The following is a 21,233-nucleotide window of genomic DNA, read 5'->3' on the forward strand; positions in this document are numbered from 1 at the left end:
GCGCTACAAGGTCTAATTTTCAATATTATTATGACCAACAAAATTACAAGTATTTATAATTTTTATGAATTTTTTTTTATAATTTTGAGAAACCGAGTTTGTAGCACGCTTCAGTATAGTCAAAATAGTAAATTTAATCTCTACAAAAAAGTTCATATTCTTAATAGTTTGGAAGAAACTTGAATGAGTGTTTGAGTCGCTCAATGCATCCCCTTAAGTACACAGTGGGAAATTGAATCGTGTGTGCTTTTAACTATAGTGTAGTATATCATTTTCCATGTTAAATTACAGAGTGAAACTAGCCGAACCACACACGATTCAATTTCCCACTGTGTACATTAAATTATATGTTCCTATGAGGAAAAAATTGAATATTCGATATATATGTCATATTAAGAAAATCATACCAAAATTAATTAAATGGCGTGTTTATTATATTAATTAAATTTTAATTTCTCTCAAGTTTATTAAATTAATTAATTTTAAATTTAGTAAATGTAACACTCATTTAGTATCTAAGTAACAAATAATATTTATGTGAGAAAGGCTAAATTAATCCTTTAATGGTCAAAAGCACTGATTTCGACCGTAATTTTAAAGCTGTGCTGTTTGCAAAAAAAGGATGAAAAAGCTCGAGACAAACATTTTCAACTACTATTGTTAGGTGTACTTTTACGAATGGTGTGGTAAAATTTGAAACAAATCGCTTTTATCCCTCGTTTTTTAAATATACTTCAAAAAACGTATTTTTCACAACATGATTTTTTTTCTAAATCTCTTTATTCGAAGACTTCTCGGTGTTCAATTAGCTTCGGATTAACTTTAAACATATTCTCGATGTCCAAATATGATGAAATGTTTTTCCTAAATTAATTTTCATCTTCGAATAACAAAAAAGCGCCCCAAACGGAAAATTTTGCCGGATATATTTAAACAACTATAATTCAGGAACTCTATTAACTTTTACATAAAAGTTTCAATAACAAAAAAGGTTTAAAATTCATCAAAGACTAATACAACATTTTTTTAGAATTTTGTAAGGTACTTTGCAAAAAATCTTTTATCTAAATTTTTTGAAAAGCACAAAATTTTTACAAAAATTTTCGAAAAAATGCTAGCGTAGTTTTTAGATTATTTAAAACTTTTTCCAAAGTGTCAAAGTTTTTATAAAAGTTGATAGTTTTGCAGTTATCCGCGATGTACCTAGATATAGAGCGCATTCCGTTATTTACTGTGGCTGCTTTCCTGTTAGCTTGAAAATCGACACAGTCAGACATAATCGGACACAAATGGTACATTGCATGTCACCCAAAATGTACATTTGTATCCGATTGTGTCTGACTGTGTCGATTTTCAGTCTAACTGGAAAGCACCATGTAAGTACTAGTAATCTATAGTTTGCGTGACATTAAATATAGCTTTTCAGTACTCGCAGTCAATAGCGGAACGGGGCCATATTCTAACTTCTAAGTAGTAGTTAGAACTATATAGTATACATACATATGTACATCGCGGATAACTGCAAAACTATCACCTTTTATAAAAACTTTGACACTTTAGAAAAAGTTTTAAATAATCTAAAAACTACGCTAGCATTTTTTCGAAAATTTTTGAAAAAATTTTGTGATTTTCAAAAAATTTAGATAAAAGATTTTTTGCAAAGTACCTTACAAAACTCTAAAAAAATGTTGTATTAGTCTTTGATGAATTTTAAACCTTTTTTGTTATTGAAACTTTTATGTAAAAGTTAACAGAGTTCCTGAATATAGTTGTAAATATATCCGGCAAAATTTTCCGTTTGGGTCGCCATTTTAAGTTATTCGAAGATGAAAATTAATTTAGGATAAACATTTCATCATATTTGGACATGGAGAATACGTTTAAAGTTAATCCTAAGCTAATTGAACACCAAGAAGTCTTCGAAAAAAGAGATTTAGAAAAAAATCATGTAAAAAATACATTTTTTGAAGTATATTTAAAAAACGAGGGGTAAAAGCGATTTGTTTCTAATTTGGACAACCCATTCGTAAAAGCACACCTACAACAGTTGAAAATGTTGTCTCAGGCTTTTACATCCTTTTTTTTTCAAGCAGCACAGCTTTAACATGAACGGTCGAAATCAGTACATTTGACTGTTAAAGGGTTAAGTTTATCTGATACATTCTAAGCATTGATAAATACTATGTGCAAAAGATAATATTTTTATGTCATCTGTTCATAAAAGCTTCACTTTGGTAATCTCTCAGTTGCACACGAACACTGTACAAATCAAATTATATAACTCCTACAAGTGGCTTTACTGATGTGCATTAAGATAATTACTATAAATTAATTCAAGTCAATTGTGGTATACTATATATTGCAAAATATATTTAAGAGTTATTATTTAGCATAGATAATTTATTTCATTGCAGGTATATAGTATTAAGTTGCAAACAACTTTATGTGATTAAGATCGATTAATTAAATCTGTATTAAAATAGGTGCAATATGTTACAGATAGAATGAATATATTTTTGAATCTATTGAAAAAAAAAAGAGTAAAACAGCTTATCTTAAATGTCATTTTATACATTGCATCTTGTAAGGTCTATCTTCAAAATATCAGGGCATGCTGAAATAATAATCAATGGAAAAAAACTAAAATATTAATCGTGATTGAAAAATATGCTTGTTGCATCAGAATCATATATATATGTTTAATAATTAAAACTATCAGTAAATGTATTTCATTTACCATATTGTAGAATGTAATGAATTTTATTCATATAATTTTTTATTATAAATTACTATACAAATTTCAATTTAATCAGTTCACAATAATGCAAGCATATTATTCAATTATCTACAGAGCTTTAAAAATCTTTCTACTTTATAAAAATAACTAAAAAGGTACTATGACCAACCATTGCAAAAATGGTAGACAAAAATCTAAATAGCAGCGTTTGTTAATGTGGTACATATATGCCCATATAGCATAATTTAATGTTCTCATATATGAAAGTGTACTGATCTCAATGAATCTTTTATTGTATATGATAACCATTATAATCTAAAAAAGTAGCATTACATTAAATTATAAAACGAGACTTCTTTGTTTAGTGCTGTATAAAAAAAAACAGAACTTCTAAAGTATGCTACTTCTAATCTTGTGGTACCAGCCTCCTACATGGTTCAATGCCTCGATTAATGGTATCAACAATATAAAATTATTTACTGTTCAGTACAGACTAGACACATTTATAACTTGATTTTATGCAAAAAGATAACTTACATAGTTTATTGTAAAAACAATCTTCAATTTTGTTTAACCAGCTGTAAGTGTAAGTCATTTATACTGATTGTTTTAACCGCTTTTCATTTATTCTATTTTCACAAACTGCACTATTTGATAGTGATAAATAAGAAAATGGCACAGTTATAACGTTTCTGTGTGTATTTGTTTTATGCAAGTACCTTGGTAAACATATACATTAAGCTGTGCTGGATGAAAAGTTTTGTTTACACCTTTTCTTTTTAATAAAGAAAATGTAAATTCAGCCATTAATTGTATATATGTTATAGCCTAAATATTTTTCTTGAGAGCTTGTTAATTAATTTCTTATAAGCATCTGTATCCACGTGATAGTGGGTTTTTCAACAGCTGAAAGTATCCTTTTAGTATGTCTGGTAGTTAATTTCTGTACTGTTTTAGCATTTATGTGCATCATAGATACTATATTTTTATGTAAAGGGACAAGTCTCAACTGAAATGATATAGTTATATAAACCTGTACTATGTTATTGGAAATGTAATAATATATGTTATAAAAGAATAAATCGGTCTATGTTCAAATCTTATGATTTAAATTTTAAAAACATCATTTTGAAAAGAATAAACACAGCATTTTAATTTTGTAATATAAAATCTATTTAATAAAAAAGCTGCTCTAGTATACAATATCTTCAGTCAACATTATAAAATACACATAATTTTATCATAGAAGAGACTGTTTTCTTTTTTAATTTAAAAACTTTTATTAAGACTCATAAAACTTTTTAAACATTTAATGAGCTTAAATAAATAGTGAAAAACAATATACTAAAATAAATAAATTTTCAAATCCAAAAGATTAGGAAGATTCATCAATGCTTGAAGTTATACTGCATACAAAATGTGGATTCCAAAATTCTAAAAACAATTTTACTTACAAACTTCTAATTTTAAATGGCATTAAATTGATTGTTTCAATTTTTACCTTCTGGCGTAGGTCGTATCATCTCTCCTAGTAAGTCACGTTTGTGCCACGAGCATAAATCATTTTGAGTTTGCAATCCTTTTGGAGAAACCTTGAAAACTGAATTGGACTAAAAGATAAGCTTATTTTAGTGTGAAATTTTGTACATGCAGAAAATATTGCGAAAAATATTTATTACCGCTCTACATTGCCAGCAATCCCCGTCACCTAGCTCTGCTTTATTTTCTCTAGAAGTAACATCATCTAACTGGTCTTTTGATTTATGGAATGCACTATAAAAAAAGATTTTTGTTAGACAATAATAGAGATACAAAATTAAAAAAAATATATTAATTTGACTTACTTATTAAAATTATTTTTGGTCACTTTTTTACTTTGTTTTCTTCTTCTTGCTTCCCAAGGATTATCATAATCACGAAAAAAATAATCGTTATTCGTCGTTGGTAGATCTTGATTGATCAAAACTTTTGTCGATTTAACCTGCCCATCTGAACATTTTTTTTCCTTTGTAATATTATTTAAACTTCTAACTGATAAATTCAACTCTTTCTTTACTTTGTTTGTATGATTAATAGTTAACGAATTAGCTTTTGCAGTAAAAGGTTTTTCTGGTTTGATCTGTGTAGAAGTAATCATACTTAAATCAGTTAGTTTGAGTCCTATTGTCTGTGTAAAAGGATCCTTGGAAGAATTAGTTTCTTTATTTTTAGTTATCTTTTCTAACAATTTTTTTGTGTTTTTAGGAAACATTTTATGAGTTCTAAGAATTTCAGGTTCTCTTTTAACAATAGTTGCTTTAGACTTTAGTCTAGACTTCTTCAACTGTAATTTTTTTAATTTAGAGGAAGTTAAATATACAGAAGGACTTCCTTCTATAATATCTTCTGAATTATTTAATTCACCAAATTCTATGATGTTATTTTCATTTGTTTTTTCGTCAACAGTAGCAATCTCCTCAAATGAAGTACCATTGCACAAAGTTTCTAAGTTTTTATTATCTAGAGCAAAGTTGACTGGTTTTTCAATAGGTTTAAATAATAGCTTTGACTGCTTTAACATTTTTCCATTAGATAAGATTGTAGTATCTATATTACAAACAGCTGACAAGTCCAATTTCATTTTATTATTTTTCACATTAATCATGCTTTCTCCAACATTTGACATAGCATTCGATTTTGGTAATAATTTATCATCACTTTTCTTAATAATGATATCTCTTACTTGATCATCAAAAAGTGTAAATGAATTGGTCTTATTATCATTAATAGAAAGATTTAAGTTATTGTGGGAATTATTGGATGAATTGCTCTTCACTGAATTGTTAGATTTTGATTGTTTTAGAGCTTTTGAAGAAAAAACTGGACTTTTTGAACCAAAGCTATTGCGAATTTCTTTGTATAGCTCATTGTTATGCTTCCCCTTATCCTTATTAAAGTCTACAGAAAAATCAAATGCACTAATTTCTGGAAACTCATTGTCTAATAAACTTTCTTTCTCGGTTTGTTCCTCCTCCAATTCAGTATTGTATTCTGTCTCTTTCTTGATGTCTGCTATTCTTAAATCAATCCTGCATAAATAAATAATTGTTTCTTTAAGAAAACTAGCTAAAGGAGTAACATATGTAATATTATTGTCATTAAAAGACTTTAAATCTTACTTATCTGCTATAAAATCGTTCAGGTTAGCAGGTATGTTCTTGGACTCATTGTGTTGGCATTTGCATTTCTCGTATTTTTTTTGTATTTGTAAATAATCATCAAGTAAAGCTGTAAATATGTTAAATAAAATCAGGATAATAGGGAAAACGTATTTTGAATGAAATGGATACTTTAAACGTGCGTGACTTCTAATGAAAATAGAATTAACTTAGTTTATGTTTTATGGTTATTTCGAGTTACATGCAGAATATTCATAATTTTTAAATTAAATATAAACGGTTTTACACGTTTGAATGATATCTATGAAATATCGATGAGCAATGGAAATTGTGTTAATGTAACAGTAAATATTAAAACTGATAAAAATATTACTTACCTCGAAATTGTTCAAAAGCCTTGTTAAGAGTGTTAGCAAAGTCCTTGGCAGCATTTTGGGCAACTTCATTTGTCATGTTGCAGTTAAATCTCAGAATTTCAGACATCTTCGTAGAAAAGAATGACGAGGTTAGGACTGAAAATTGATAAGCTTTCGATGCGTTCGCGAATTAGTCAATGATCACTTTATTAGATACAACTGTCGTAAGGTCCACTGAATTGACAAACGAAAAACTTAAATGACAGTATCGATTTATTATCTAAATTTTCCATTTATTTCTGTCATCCAGTCACTCCAGTCTCAACTCAGTTCCAAATTTAGCTTTCGCTCATTGTTGCGGACAGTGCGGACATGAGTGACATGACTTCGCCAATCACTTAATAGAAATACGCCATTTAATAAACTTCGTATTAAAAGCAACAGCACAGCCGTCCCCGCCGTCCTCAATTCCGGTGTGGTTTCCTAACCTCACTTCTTTCCCGGTACAGAAACTTTGATCTCCAGCTTCTTTCGTGTGCTTATCTTCCTATCCTTCAATCTGAAATATTCGACAAATTTCATTAATATCTTTTATTTCGATAAAACATCGCTTCTCTTATTAATTTAGCATTAGGTATACATCAGGTGCTTTTAAATCATGCTCCATCATCAATAGGTACTACTCAAATCTTTTTGTTATACTATTCTGTTTATTACTATTTTAATAAATATTATTTTTTTGATCAGTTATATAACTTGCCATAACTCATTAATTAAAATGAATTTATTCTTGTATAAAATCCCTTTTTATATAAATTCAAATTAATTAATAAATTTGAATTTCCTTTAATACTTGAAATGAATAAATTTATGAATATGTATATAAGCAACCTAGTATTTAATAATTAAACTGCTCTGACCTAAAAGAATCTAAATAAATATTTGTATCCGTTTCTTTATTATAGTTTTTAATACTATTTACATTATATCCTGTAAATATGTTGATAAGAAATAAGAACTAGTACTTATATAAAAAAATCTTATGCAACAAACATCCATTGTTCATTCAAGTACGAATGATTTTTGTTACTTGAATTTTTTATCCCCTTTTGAATGGTAAATAGATTTAATAAAGATTAAGAAAGCCATATCATACAACTAAATAAAATTAAACTAATTCTCTGTCACTCCTATTATCTCTTGAAACCATTGCTTGTCCTAGGCATAATTAACCAATTTTCTTTGCTTTTATTTCATAAGTGTCTTTATGCAATTAATAGGCATGCATATCACAGTTAACTAATTCAATAATAAAGCAAGTCTTTGAAATTAAAATCATAAAACTATAATCAAAAACTTATAAACAATTAACAAATTTGCAGTGTAATAGATGAATATTTTCACAAAACATTCAAAGAAAAAAATTGCTAATTATAGGGATACAGATGTTTTAATAGCTGGTCATCTTTCAAACAGAAAAACCTAGACCAAAATCCTATCCTATGCCTGCAATTATTGTGTGGCTTATAAACATCTTATTTGTGGCCATACAATTCTATACATAAGTAATTTGAAAAATAGTAATTTAAGCTTTACCCAATTTTGCACAACATACATAGCTAAGAAATCACGATGAACCTATATACACATTATTAGGAGCTAAATGCAGATTGAGAGGACGTCGATGGCAGGAAAAGGTTCTGCGACAAACTGCTGCCAGCTGGTTTACCTGGGGGTCGGGTGATAGCAGGAGAAGGATTGTAAGTTTCCAAACCATAGCGTGACATTAGTGCCGAGAGTGCACTTCTAACTCCAACAGTAGCCAATTGCGACCATCTTCCCGAACTCACAGCATCGTCACCTGCGTATACTGCGTGTGCATCAAAGGATCCTTGTTGACTAATATCTGTAAATTTAAAACTAAAAATGCCAGAATTTTTCAGAAATAATTCAGTAACTAACCTAAGGATGGCGGATTCAACACTGGTAGATGAGACTCCAATTGTCCACTTGGTCTAGCATTCGCAGCCAATCGAAGTTCTGTGTGTAATTCTCCTAAAAGTTGGGCAACTTTTGGATCGCTCTGCGATTAAAAACACTTAGTTAATATTACAAACCTTGGCTCTTTATTTCAACTACATTTTCCAAACTAGCATGATCTATAAAGAATAATGTTTAAACAAAAAAGATTTTACCTCATTATCTGATCTTAGAGACATAAGATCATCAACGCGAATTGGCTTTCCTTGATTTAAGGCATTTGTTAATATACTCAATTTACGAGCTAGACTATCTTCAGCTCCTATTTCAAACATTTGTGAAGCGTTTTCTCCTTTTGGATTAGACCTTGGTTTAATTGGCGGTGGACTATTATAATAATATGATGATGGTGAAACCATAAATCCACTTTGATTGAATAAATGGTCACCACCATAATGGGTATCAGCTCCCAAACGGGTAGGATGAGAATTATAACCAGCTTCCAATTTTAATCGCTTTGAGGATCTGTAATTATGAACAAAAATGTTACATATAAAGTACATACTGTTTTCAAAAATACAAATATACAAATTTGTTAATAGTTTATTTACTCAAAAAAAGTTAATACTCTCTAGCATCCTACAGATGTTATATGTATATTGATTTATTATATAAAGCAATAAAATCAACTATGGAACTTAAATTTAATAGTGTTAAAGGAATAGAGTAATAGCATGGAGAACATATGCAATGTAATGTAAATCTTATCGGCATGCATAGATAAAATAAATTGATAAGTATTTAAGCATTCAACAGACAAACAGAATGAATTAAAATATCAAAGAAAGTCGTTTACATGCACATTTAAAAACAAAAAATCTTCACTAAATCTAATGAGCAGATATAAAAAGTTGCTATAATAACTAACATATATTCTCTACTTTTATTTATATCACATTTTACATTTCATCATAGATTCGCCACTATCTTATATGGATAAGCAGATCAGTTTCTTATAACGTTAATCCTCCATTTTATTTTTAACTTAATATTAATAAACATTTATTACAAAGTAATTTATTCATTTTGTTAAACAAGCTCAAGCAAATGATTTGTTATATGGTCATCATACATTATCTAAACTGGGACTAATGAATAGGACGCCGAAATTTATGAGCATGAATTAAAATATTTTAAACGCTTATTACCTATTTATATGGTTAAAAGCGCAATAAAAATTGTCCATCTATCAATCAGCCACAATAATATTATTTCCTGAAACATAATTTTTTTTTGTTAGACAATTTCGTACTAATTTTCATCTTTTCTTACCACTAAACTTCATATTTATCCAAAGCTTAAACAAAATATAGATACAATTTCCACAAATCCTATTAAGTCAATGAATTTAATAACAACTTTCTACCAACTAATTTGATATTTCTTTGTGTTTTTAAACCGAGTATGCATTCTTTGTCATTTTCTTGTAAATATAAATATAAAACGATGACAGTTATTCATATAGCTATGTATAATAATTTTGAAAATTCTTATAATTTCCTGAATTTATTCTAAGTAAAACTTAATTGTACGATTTAAAGATTACTTTTAAATTTGAAAAATACTAAGAAAATTCATAAGTATATTCATTTTATCTTAAATATATAATAATTTCTATTACTGTTTTAATTGAATTTAAGAATCTCTCAGTTACATGATAAAAACATACAGAGATTTTGGTAAACATAATAAAAAATTTTATGTTAAAGATTTCGATTACACGCGGGGTTCGCCAGATAAAACGACCTAGACAATAGACAAAATTTTGTTTATCTTTATAAATAGAAGAGATATCAATTTTTTTTATAAAATCTTCCTGGGTGCAATGCGCAAGATGCTTCTGTTTCAAAAAGGGGTTGTACAAAATGTTGGTATCTCTTATAATTACGAAGTTAAATCGAATTTTATGTGTGGTCTGTATTGTTTCATCTGGTGGACTCTACATATTTCTCAATATAAAGGTAAGACAAATTACGGAACAAAAAAAAATATATAATTTTTTAACAATAAATAAACGTTATTATATATAGCTTTTACAAAGTTTTCATAAAATAAGGAAAATATTTTAAGGAAAAATTTGTGGAAATGAAAAGAAAGTAAAACATACTTTGCTGTTTTATCAATTATTGTAAATGTATGCTGGATCTTTTTAACTGTTGCTTGTTGTGTTTTCTTTAATACGGCAGTTTTTGTTTTCTTTTAATAATAGTAACATAAGCTTATATATATACATATATATATATATATATATATATATATATATATATATATATATATATATATCGCTCTAATTAAATTAAAGGCACACTGAAAACGACTACAAAATGAAATGAGAAAATGTTTTAATAACATTAGGAATTATTCACTGTCCACAAAACTTAGGGTAAACATCAGTGAACGATAATATGTATATTACAAGTATTTTACATCGCAATGACATACAGTTATTACAATTAGTCAAATATTTCATTATAGGAATGGCATTACATTCATTACAGTAGTGCTTATTAAAAATCAACAAAAACTATTGCCATTCGTATATTGAAATTGTTTACGATTAATCGTTATATCGAATAACAACAATCGTTGATGCTAACGTAAAAACGTCTGGAGGAACTAATATAAATAAATCAGCTAATTATATTAGGTAGACGTTTGATTAAGATGTATAAGTTTTCGATAAGATCGTTTATACTTGAATCTTGAAATCCTTCTTCGTTTGAATCCTTTGTTCTTGAAATCACATCATTCTTTCACGGTTTCACAACTTATTAATATAAAAGTTTTTATTCTTATAATATAAATATATATATATACATATATATCGCAAATTAAGATTTTATATATTTTTATGATACATATAGCCTATAAATACAATTGTCTTATATGAAAAATAGACGTTCCGGAAAAATGTCATCTGCAAGATCTTGAAAATATGTAATAGACCTCTATAATTAATAACATATCAGATGACTTTCAGATTCATATTTTTCTGGTGTACATGATACGAATCTAGTGTGTAACATATGAATAAACACTTATTCGAATGAAATATGAATTTATATATATACCAAACGATATCCCTCTCATATATACTTGATTAATAAAGTTATGTTTATATACACAGATATTTATTATCATTAGCTAACCAATTCTATTCTTAACATTTGAGGAACTTAAAATCTATTTCAATCATTCAAAATTGAATAGTGCAATTATTTATTACAAACACTTTTTACTCTGAAATTCGCAAATGCAGCTTAAAACAAAATTGAAATGATTTGCTAAATAATGAATGCCATAGTAAGCAAATTTTTAAAGGTAGGTAGTTCTGCGAATATATGATGAAAGACTACTATATGCAGAAATTAATATAAACACCCCTCTACACAGCTTAAATAGATTTCACGTCTACCTATATTGCGCTACGTAAAAATTATCAATCAATAACTGATCTCAGTAGCAAATCCAAAATTAGAAAACAATTCTGCACTCTTTCCATTGTACTGCAGATTAGCCATGGTCGTGTTTGTACGACTGTGAACGAAATGAAAATTAACAGGCTTATTCATAGCTACATAAATGGAACATGCAAGGACGAAAAGTATAAAAATAAATAAATAAATATATATACTTATATTCGTCTCAAACAGAATTATTGATGCTCTTCTCTCTCTCTCTATACACATATACATATACATATATATATATATGCACACACATACATACATACATACATATATATATATATATATATATATATATTTACTTATTTACTTATACTATGCTACAAAGAGGATAATAAATGCAAAGCACAAAACTGCAGTACACAGCCATCTACGTGTGTAAGCAATTAGTCTCTTGGTTTTTATCTGGTTCTAGGGCCAGAGAGAGATTGCGTGATAAGAATCTCTTTTTACTCTTGTCTACTCACCCCCCGACGTCGGAAAGTTCCTCCATTGCCTTGTGGGGACCTTTATTTGGTAGAGGTAGTAAAGGAATTCTGCCTGCTGCGCTTTCTTGCTGATCTCGCAATTGCTTCTTTCGTTTTTTCCACCAAAGTTCATGACAGTCTTGCCAGGTTGGAAGCTGTGGCACAGGCATCCTGATTAAAGTGAAATCATTACTTCAACAATGACTTACCATTTAAGACCACTTAAATAATAAGGTTTTAGCTTTAACTGAAAGATTAAGTTTTGATTGATAATTAGCAAACTTTGTTATCAATTAAATTCAATGAATTGATCTAGTAATTAAAGAGTAAATATTATTTTTGCATTGAATAGAGGTGGGAAAAAACATACTGTTCAGGATTAACATTTCTGAGCCAAGCGCTTTTTAGTGCATCGGCAGCAGTTATTCGTTTCTCTGGGTCAAGTTCCAGCATTTTATCTAAAAGATCCAAAGCAGGCCCTGGCATGAATGCAAAGTCTTCCCTTAATCGTCTTCTGTATGATTTTTTTGGTTTGAGAGTATGCCAAAGAGGCAATTTTATCACAGACGGCCAAACAGCTGGTGTTGGTGTACCACAAACCCGAGAGATTAGTTCCAGTTGTGCCGTTTCTACATTAGCCTAAAAAGAAAATGTTTTAAAATTAATATAACATAAAATAATTAACTGATTTTATTAATTTAATAAATGCAACTACAAACAGGAAACAAAGGTTTCTTTAAGAATAATTCTCCTAAGATGCAACCACAACTCCAAACATCAATTGCAGGTCCATAGCGTTCTTCTCCAAGTAAAAGCTCTGGTGGTCGATACCATAAAGTGATAACTTTATTAGTATACGGTCTTTGCCGATCTTCGGCATTATATAATCTAGCTAGACCAAAGTCAGCCAGTTTTACTTCCCCCCTAAGAAAGAAAAGAGTTAAGTTAATAAGGACTTCTCTATTTTGTTATGAAAAGTATTAAATACATATTAATGAAAATGGTAATTACATACTTGTTGTTCATCAATATATTTGAACACTTAATGTCTCTATGTAAGAAATTTTTGCTGTGACAATAATTTAGTCCATCGAGCAGTTGCTTCATAATACTAGCATTATTCATTTCGTTGAAGTCAACCATGCCAGATTCCAGCAGTCCCATTAAATCATGGTCCATATATTCAAATACTAGATAAAATGAACCTTTATCCTGTACAACATGTATCATTAAATAAAACGAGTAAAAATAATATAAAGTATTTTTCTATGATTGTATCAAATCGTGTTGATCAATCGAATACATTTTAGTCTTAACATTACCTTTCTGAAGTCCAGGGCATCTTGTTTGTCAGTGACAATTTCCCTCAAATTGACAATGTTCTTATGATTAAGTTGTCGCAAAATTTTGATTTCGCGGACAGCAGTAATAGGAAATCCATCCTTTTCGTTCTCTAATCGAACTTTCTTAAGCGCTACCAAAACACCAGCCCTCTTATCCTGTGCCTTATAGACTTGACCATAAGTACCTTCACCAATTTGAGCAATGACCTCAAATACTTCGACGCAACGCTCTCCCCAGTCTTTACCACCGGAAGCCGACATAGGCATGTGACAATTGCGGGATCCCCTGCGTTTAAGAATTTTCGGTCTCTTAAACTTTGGCTTGGGAGCGATTCTATCCACCCGATTTCGCGGTGGTGTTGCATTTGAATCATCCTCTCCACTCAAGTCTTCAGAACCAGGTACAACTTTGAACAAAAAGAGTGATCAAACATAAGATCAATAGTAAATCATTAGGATAATGTTTAAACGGAAAACTTACCAGGTGGCATGGGTAAGTCTTTAATGCTCTTTTTCTGTGGAGGTTTAGGTGCAACAAGAGAAAATTTATTTGGTGTCTTGTTGGGTGGACTAGGAGACCTGCTTGGAGGCGAATCGATACTCTCCAAGTCATTTTGATTGATTCCAGGTGGAAGCGGAAGTTTTGATAGACTCTTTGTCTTAAAATTTACGATCGGGGGTTTTGGAGGGTCTATAGACTTAAGAAGGACTAAATTATTAGGTGGGTTAAACTTGGACAAGCCTGTACTAGGTGCTGGAACTGGGATTGGAATTGGCGGAGGTGGTACAGACATATTGGGCAAAACAGGTGTTGCTGATGGTATAGGATTAGGCACTGGAGCAGGTACTTGCATTATACCTGAAGTATCTTGCACTATTGGCGGATGAACAATGGCATATGCATTGTTTGGCATCGGATAATTATTAGGTAATGGAGAATTATGTACAGGAGGAATCAGCGCTGAAGAATTAGTAACTTGAGGCATGGGCAAGGGAGGAGTTTTCGAAAGGGTTTCTTCTGTTACTGGAACAGGAATATCCACCACGTCTACGGATTTAAAATTTTCGTTTATTGACCTTGATAAATTATGGTTGAGAGCATCTTTGCTATCTTTTGCCGATTTGTTCTCGGAAGAGGCATTGCTGGTCTCTTTATCATCCGTTCCCTCGATAATTTGAACATCATCTTGGCTCATTGCTTTCTCCTTAGCTGCTTGAAACTTCAAAGCTAGTTCTCTCATATTTCGGCCCTTCACAAGCTCTGCGAACAAACTGGTCTGTTTGATCTTTGTTTGACTTTGAAGACTTCTCGCAGAAATGCTTGTTGGACTCCTTGCTTGTGATCTATGAGAAGAAGGTGATGGAATTCGTGGACGCGGACTAGATCTATATTTTCTCGTTGATTTAGAAGATTTGCCGGGTGACCAGGGTTTTTTCGGTGTCCGGCTTCTTCGCGAACGGGAGCGTGAACTCGACGGCTCCTTCCGCCACCTTCCTCGACTGGTAGAACGAGATCGGGACTGTGTCGAACGTAATCTGGAACTGAATACTTTCCTAAATAAAACTATTGATTAAGGGGAGGTTTCCGTTAAAAGTTTTGAAACATTGTGTTACTTTGGAATTATTTTTTTTGTATAAAAGAATTACTTTTGGAAATTGGATGGAGAACATATTATTCTTCTATCAATGAATAGTACATTCTAATCTTATTGATACAAAAAATCCAGAAAGACGTCAGTAACTTCTGTTAAATAAAATCATAAATTGGTCTACGCGGAGCGCTCTAGTCTTGCCAGTCCATCTGAATAAAAAAATGGTGAAATATTATTAAACTAAATTCGAGGGTCTTACCGTTTTTTGATTTTCGAAAAACCTTCAAACATCTAAATGGTAATATTTTGAAACGAAAAATGCTGTAAGAAAAACTTTATTCACTTGAAACGTACAAAACTTACACGTTCAGTAGTTTTTCGAAAATCAAAAACCGATAAGGCCCTCCGAATTTAGATTAGTTTAATAATATTTCACCATTTTTTTATTCTGATGGAATGGCAAGGCTGTAGAGCGCCCCGCGTAAACCAATTCATGACTTTATTTAACAGGAGTATCTGACGCCATTTTGGATTTTTTTGCATCAATCAAATCGGAACGTACTCTTCATTGATAAAAGTATAATATGTTCTCCATCCAATTTTCAAAAGTAATTCTTTTATATAAAAAAATAATTCCAAATGCAATGCAATTTTTCAAAACTTTTAACGAAACCCTCCCCTTAACCTGTAGAGGGCCGGAAAGCCAATATATTGACTCAACACTTTTAATCCGTCTATCTATGTAATCAATCCATGGTATTCAATATTTTTTCAACTCATATTCTAATGCTTATATGTCATCTCAAATCCCGGCCCTCTAAAGGTTAAAAAACTTGGGTTGTAGATGTGTAAAGTTGTTACTACTATATCTCAAAATTATTTTTTCTACCTGCTTCTTTGAGGACTTCTGTTTGGCCTTGATTTCCTTTTATCTCTTCTGTCCTTATCATGGTGTCTGTGCCTCCTATCAGACTCTTCTACCCTCCTACTACGTTTGCTAGAAGATGGTGATGAAGGCATTGAATCCAATCTACGCTTATGACTAACTGGACTGTGCTTCATTGAAGATTGTTTGTTCCCATCTGGAGTGGAGGGTCTGGGAGGTATCAGTGGTGTGTGTGGAGATTCTGTGTGTCTCATTGAAGGCATGGGTGGAGGAGTCAAATTTCTGTTCTCTCTTGGAGGAGACTCTATGTCCATTTCATCAATACACCTCACGTGTTCCTGAGGAGTAGCAGGCGATATAGGCGAGGTGCTGTCTTTTAAAGGTAATAGTGGCGACTCCGGCCAATTTTCTGTTGGTTTTTCATGCTCTTCAGTTATTATTACATCATTTGACATTCGTCTAGGACTGAGACTATGCGATTGCCTCTTAGACTTCCTTTTCTTCTTTTTACCTATACTGGAAGAGGGGCTTAAACTCTTCTTCTTTTTTTTCTCCCGTTTGTGTTTCTTTTCCTTTCTCCTTGCATAGCGCCTAGATTCTTCTTCATACTCTGGTGTTGCACCGTGCATTGCTGATTGTGATTGCTCAGTTGGAGAATAGAGTCTACTGGGATGTCTGTGTTGTGAAGGTGTTGAAGGAGAAAGACTGATTGGAGATATTCCCAGTCCACGTTGTGGGCTACCTCCATAATACCGCCTTGGTAAGACAGATTCAGGTACTTCACCGTCCGTATAACTATTACCTCTGCTGTCTTCTGATTGTATTTCTCCTGCTTCTGGTTCAGAAAGGTCCTCGCTACTCACATCTGAATATTCTACCAAAGGTTTGATAACTGAAGAGGCTACAGTTGGTAACTTTTCTATTGATTTATCACGGGATCTCTTTTTCTTTTTTTTCCCTGAAGTCTTACTTTTACCATGCCTTCTATGCCTCTTATCTAATGACTCAAAATTTTGACGATTTATGTCACTGCTAGAACTCTCCCTTCTATGAGAACGAAATCTACCATTACGTTCAGCACGCTCAATATCACGACTGCTAGGCATGTCACCTACTGAAATAAATTATCATATTTTATTTTATATGTGATAAAACTATAAAAAGTTAAAGTTTATTTATATATATGAAAAAGATGGTATATAGAGTGTCCCTATAACTATTGTGACTTAAGCAATTACATTTAGAGGGCACAGAGACACATTTTATAGAATGACAATTATATGGAATAAAAAAAATTTATAATTGTAATAAGAACAAAAAATTACAAACTGCAGTACTTTTATTGAATTTTAAGTATTACCAAATAGATCAAATTATCAAGATGTTTACCAATAAATGTAAAAACTGGCCCTAATTATACATTGTTACAATATTTTAAAAAGTTGAAGAAATAAGCTAAAAGAATGTGTAATAAAAAATAGAATATCGGTTTTAAAAAATTCAAGGCCACCCACACATTCCAGTCAACATAATATCCAAGGTTGAATATAAACCCATATTATCATCAAAATAAATTTCTAAAAGTATTAAAAAGGAGTATATACTAATTAGGTCTTAAAATGCTTAATTTTGAAGATAATGAAATGTTTCCTTTTAGCTGCTTTATCTTGTATACTATCTAAATCTAATTGAAATTATTCGTATTTTCTTTTATACTTTTTGTAGAATATGCTTATGTAATGTGTCTTTCATACAACTGTGCAAGCTATACTTCTAAATTATTGAAAACAGATGAAAATATTACTAAAATTGAATAGTGCTGTTTTTTATAATATTTAAATTATGCTTATATTATATAACAAGTTTCATATGATTCTTAATTAAACCGGTGCTTTTTTTTATAAGAAATCAAAAAATCAGAGTATCAGTCCTTATACAAAAAATAATAATTTTGGCATCTTTTACAAATTACTTGCTCATATTGAACTGATGTCTTTTGATTTTATTCGCTTTATTAAGTCAGTATGTTAGAAATATGCATTTGTATTTGTTTTGCACTCAATTGCTTGATATAGATTTTATGCTTTACAGAAAAATACTTATATATTTATGCGCTAAACTTAAAGTTATTAATTTTAACTTATTTGAACTATCAAGACCTGTTAAAAAGTTAGAGAGTACTTATATTATAGCACTGTAGATAAAATTTAAAATTAATGACCTTTTAGCGAATAAGTTAAAGATGGATTAATTTGTTTACACTCTTGTGTATAACACACATAAATGCTATACTAAACAGTGCGTACAAAACTATAGATCTACATTTAAAAAAGAAGGCAGAGAAGCATTGTTTTGATGTTCCTGTGCTTTAAAGTGCAGAAATTTAATTTTATATTGGCTTTGTTCTTTTTTGCTACACTATCGAACTGGTGCAATTAGTTGAAATAAGACAAACATATGTATTCTCACTCTAACTTTTAGCACTAATATAGGAAATATTGAAAAAAAATAGACCTATTGTAAAAAATATGTCATTCAATTTTGAAAAATAAAGTTTTCATCTGTTTTCAACTGTTTAAGAAATAATCTGTCGCAATTTCATAGGACACCTCTTATATTTAACAGAAAAAATGTACACTTAATAATCATTTAAACATATAGAATGTTGTTAAGTTTTTGGTGATTACAAACTTTCTGTCTGCAAATCTCAAAATCATTTTAGAAATCAGATAAAATTTCATGACCAACTACTGCTAATAAAAATAATTATTAGAGGAATATATATATTCAATATCTTATCATAGAATAATAAACAAAACGAGAATTTTAGAATTTCGTATACATATACTGTCCAACAATTGATATGAAACATTAATTTCCAAATAAAAGAAGTCCGCAAGAACATAATACATTAATAACACATAAATTAAAAGTTAAAGAATGAAATTAAACGTGGAACATAATCCTTACACATAAAAATTTCTTTCGAGAAAATTATTGATAAGAACAATAGAGCAAATACATAAACCCACCTTCATTTCTATAATTATATTTTTTACTATAATTAATGTAGATCAAGTTGCTTTTCGTACTTAAGGGAATATCACTTACACACAATACGTCTTATAAACGTATTTGCACATATATATAAATAAAATAAGGATAAAATCACAATTTAGTGAAACACCAAAGACAAGAACACTTCCCTACAAGGAATTAGCTTTGTTTAATCTATTTATAATACTTATAAGCAGAAACAAGAAAGGAAACGTTTATTCTGATACTTTTTTTGAGTATTGAATTTTTCGTTTGCCTTGTACGGCCGCCATTGCTAAACGGACTTAGCAAGGGAGTCGCCCAAGATAATGTCACTCTCCTTTCCATCATGAAAAGTATAACTAGTCTTTCTAAAATTCTACTTACATGCAATGTATGTCTTCTGATGCTCCGCCGTATTTCGAGCTCCTTCTCATCGAGCTTTTTCAGACGTCCCGACGATAAATTGTTACGTACTATGCTTCCTTCAGTACTTTAAAACACATCTTCCCTACGCTCACGGATGTATAGTATCTGATATTAAAACGTATTTTTTTTTTTATCTGCTGATATTTCAGGCGATCATATTTTTAATATTCGACTAGTGGATGCACCATCAGAGAATATGCCGACAGTACATCCGTCGATGCATAGAATATCATACAGATTTTCTTTGGATTTTATTTGGCTATCCATTAAGCAGTAAACAACTTTCGAGAAAAAAGAGAAGCCATTTACCGTTTTCACGTCATTACTTGTAGCTGACGTAATTTTCCAGTCCTGCCACCATCATCTGAGGCCGCGTTTGGGAATTTACTGCCAACTGCTGCCGACCAGTGATGCCAGAGATGAAACGGGAGATTGCGCTCATGCGAGGTCCCGAGTAGAGACACTGCACTGCAGTGTCTCTAGTCCCGAGGCAAATCCCTACCGGTAGGCGGCGCTGGTGTTGGCAAACGCGTCTCAGGTCCATCTAACCCCTAACGCCATCTATCGGAAGAGACCACGAAGCACGAGCGTTAACGGGATCCCTCACGCGTGCTTTACCGACAGTACAAGTCAATAAACAATTAAGTTAATATAATTCAAATGCGAAGCAAATTGAACAATCGGGCATTTGTAGGATAATGTGCCAGTCCTAACGAGTCAAACGAACTTAAAAACACTCAAATTAGTTGAAAAATAACGCTGTACCATTGTGCCGCGTTCTTGAAGAGAGGTTACTTTTGGTTATTTCCACTTCAAGAACCCGGGACAGTGGTACAGCGTTATTCTTCATCCGATTTGAGTTTTTTTAAGCTGGATTGACTCGTTAGAATTGGCACCTTGTCATAAAGAAGCCCGTTTTTGCAATTTGGTTCGCATTTGACTTTTATTAAACGAAATGTTTATTGACTTGTACTGTCGGTAAAGCACGCGTGAGGGATCCCGTTAACGAGATCCCTCAAGCCCTCTGTAGCCAACATTGCGGAACGAAAAACGAGGGAGAATTGTCCAGCGCTATTTTTCAACCGATTTCAATGTTTTTGGGCTTATTGGAATCGTTAGGACTCGCCTTTCGTCATAAATAAAGCCGTATTTTCTAAAAAACGTAAAAAAATAAAATTGTTTAAAAATTCGCATTAATAATATTTAAACGCAAAACAAATCGAAAAATCGGGCTTCTTTATGACGAGGTGCCAGACCTAACGATTCCAACAAGCCCAAAAACATTGAAATCGGTTGAGAAATAGAGCCGTACCATTGTCCCGCGTTTCTGAGGTGGACGAAAACCAAAAATTTTTAGGAAGGCAGCTAGGCTTCCGCCCCTCTCGCGGCTCACGCTAACGTGTTCCCCCCACTCCAGCATCGAAACTTACTGCGAAACTTTCCTCATATTTACGCTATTCCCCTATCTGTAGCTATACACATATAAATACCGCTAAAATAATGTTGAGAACATTTCATTTCGCCGATATAATGAAATTGCTAAAAATGCAATTATCATTTTGAAATAAAATTGTAGAAAAGGAGATTTCGTAATGCCTGAAATATAGGGCATACGGCGAAACGCGGGACAATGGTACAGTCGTATTTTTCAACAGAATTTGATGAGACTACTAATAATTAAAGCCATTCTTCATGTAGATTGTCCTAAAGAGCTCGCATTTT

At 31.1% G+C, this 21,233-nt stretch overlaps 2 protein-coding genes across 7 annotated transcripts; both read right to left on the reverse strand.

Annotated features, from left to right (window-relative positions):
- Window positions 1-4,112: 4,112 nt before the first annotated feature.
- On the reverse strand, window positions 4,113-6,348 carry LOC136777159 (probable serine/threonine-protein kinase DDB_G0282963). Its single transcript, XM_066733234.1, has 6 exons — window positions 6,273-6,348; window positions 5,896-6,004; window positions 4,582-5,805; window positions 4,417-4,510; window positions 4,239-4,347; window positions 4,113-4,171 (listed from the first exon to the last, which is right to left on the reverse strand). Exons 1-6 carry the CDS (start codon window positions 6,346-6,348, stop codon window positions 4,113-4,115), a joined length of 1,671 nt encoding a protein of 556 aa, XP_066589331.1.
- Window positions 6,349-6,433: 85 nt separating this feature from the next.
- On the reverse strand, window positions 6,434-19,942 carry Cdk12 (Cyclin-dependent kinase 12). 6 transcript variants are annotated; one of them, XM_066733155.1, is made up of 12 exons: window positions 19,470-19,813; window positions 16,050-17,160; window positions 14,050-15,110; window positions 13,548-13,975; window positions 13,241-13,437; window positions 12,945-13,149; window positions 12,596-12,864; window positions 12,226-12,396; window positions 8,447-8,756; window positions 8,214-8,334; window positions 7,981-8,157; window positions 6,434-6,810 (listed from the first exon to the last, which is right to left on the reverse strand). In XM_066733155.1, exons 2-12 carry the CDS (start codon window positions 17,150-17,152, stop codon window positions 6,806-6,808), a joined length of 4,047 nt encoding a protein of 1,348 aa, XP_066589252.1. In that variant the 5' UTR covers window positions 17,153-17,160; window positions 19,470-19,813; the 3' UTR covers window positions 6,434-6,805. The 6 variants fall into 6 exon arrangements, 5 of the variants coding, with proteins under 5 accessions (XP_066589252.1, XP_066589250.1, XP_066589249.1 ...); XM_066733153.1 differs by lacking the exon at window positions 6,434-6,810 and adding an exon at window positions 19,821-19,942 and having other exon boundaries at window positions 7,198-8,157; window positions 19,470-19,616; XM_066733152.1 differs by lacking the exon at window positions 6,434-6,810 and having other exon boundaries at window positions 7,198-8,157.
- Between the last annotated feature and the right edge of the window lie 1,291 nt (window positions 19,943-21,233).

The sequence above is a fragment of the Prorops nasuta genome, unplaced genomic scaffold, assembly GCF_024137725.1.
Source record: "Prorops nasuta isolate Cenicafe-Biocafe unplaced genomic scaffold, Cenicafe_Pnas_1.2 PNAS00010, whole genome shotgun sequence".
Taxonomy (NCBI): Eukaryota; Metazoa; Arthropoda; class Insecta; order Hymenoptera; family Bethylidae; genus Prorops; species Prorops nasuta.

Excerpts from the sequence above, each read along its gene's own strand:
- LOC136777159 (XM_066733234.1), bottom strand. The coding sequence starts at position 6,348 with ATGACAAATGAAGTTGCCCAAAATGCTGCCAAGGACTTTGCTAACACT. Across the intron at positions 6,005-6,272 it reads GGCTTTTGAACAATTTCGAG|CTTTACTTGATGATTATTTA; the intron begins GTAAGTAATATT and ends ACATATTTACAG. Across the intron at positions 5,806-5,895 it reads AACGATTTTATAGCAGATAA|GATTGATTTAAGAATAGCAG; the intron begins GTAAGATTTAAA and ends TTATTTATGCAG.
- Cdk12 (XM_066733153.1), bottom strand. The coding sequence starts at position 17,152 with ATGCCTAGCAGTCGTGATATTGAGCGTGCTGAACGTAATGGTAGATTT. Across the intron at positions 13,150-13,240 it reads AATATATTGATGAACAACAA|GGGGGAAGTAAAACTGGCTG; the intron begins GTATGTAATTAC and ends TTTCTTTCTTAG. Across the intron at positions 12,865-12,944 it reads TAAAGAAACCTTTGTTTCCT|GCTAATGTAGAAACGGCACA; the intron begins GTTTGTAGTTGC and ends TTTTCTTTTTAG.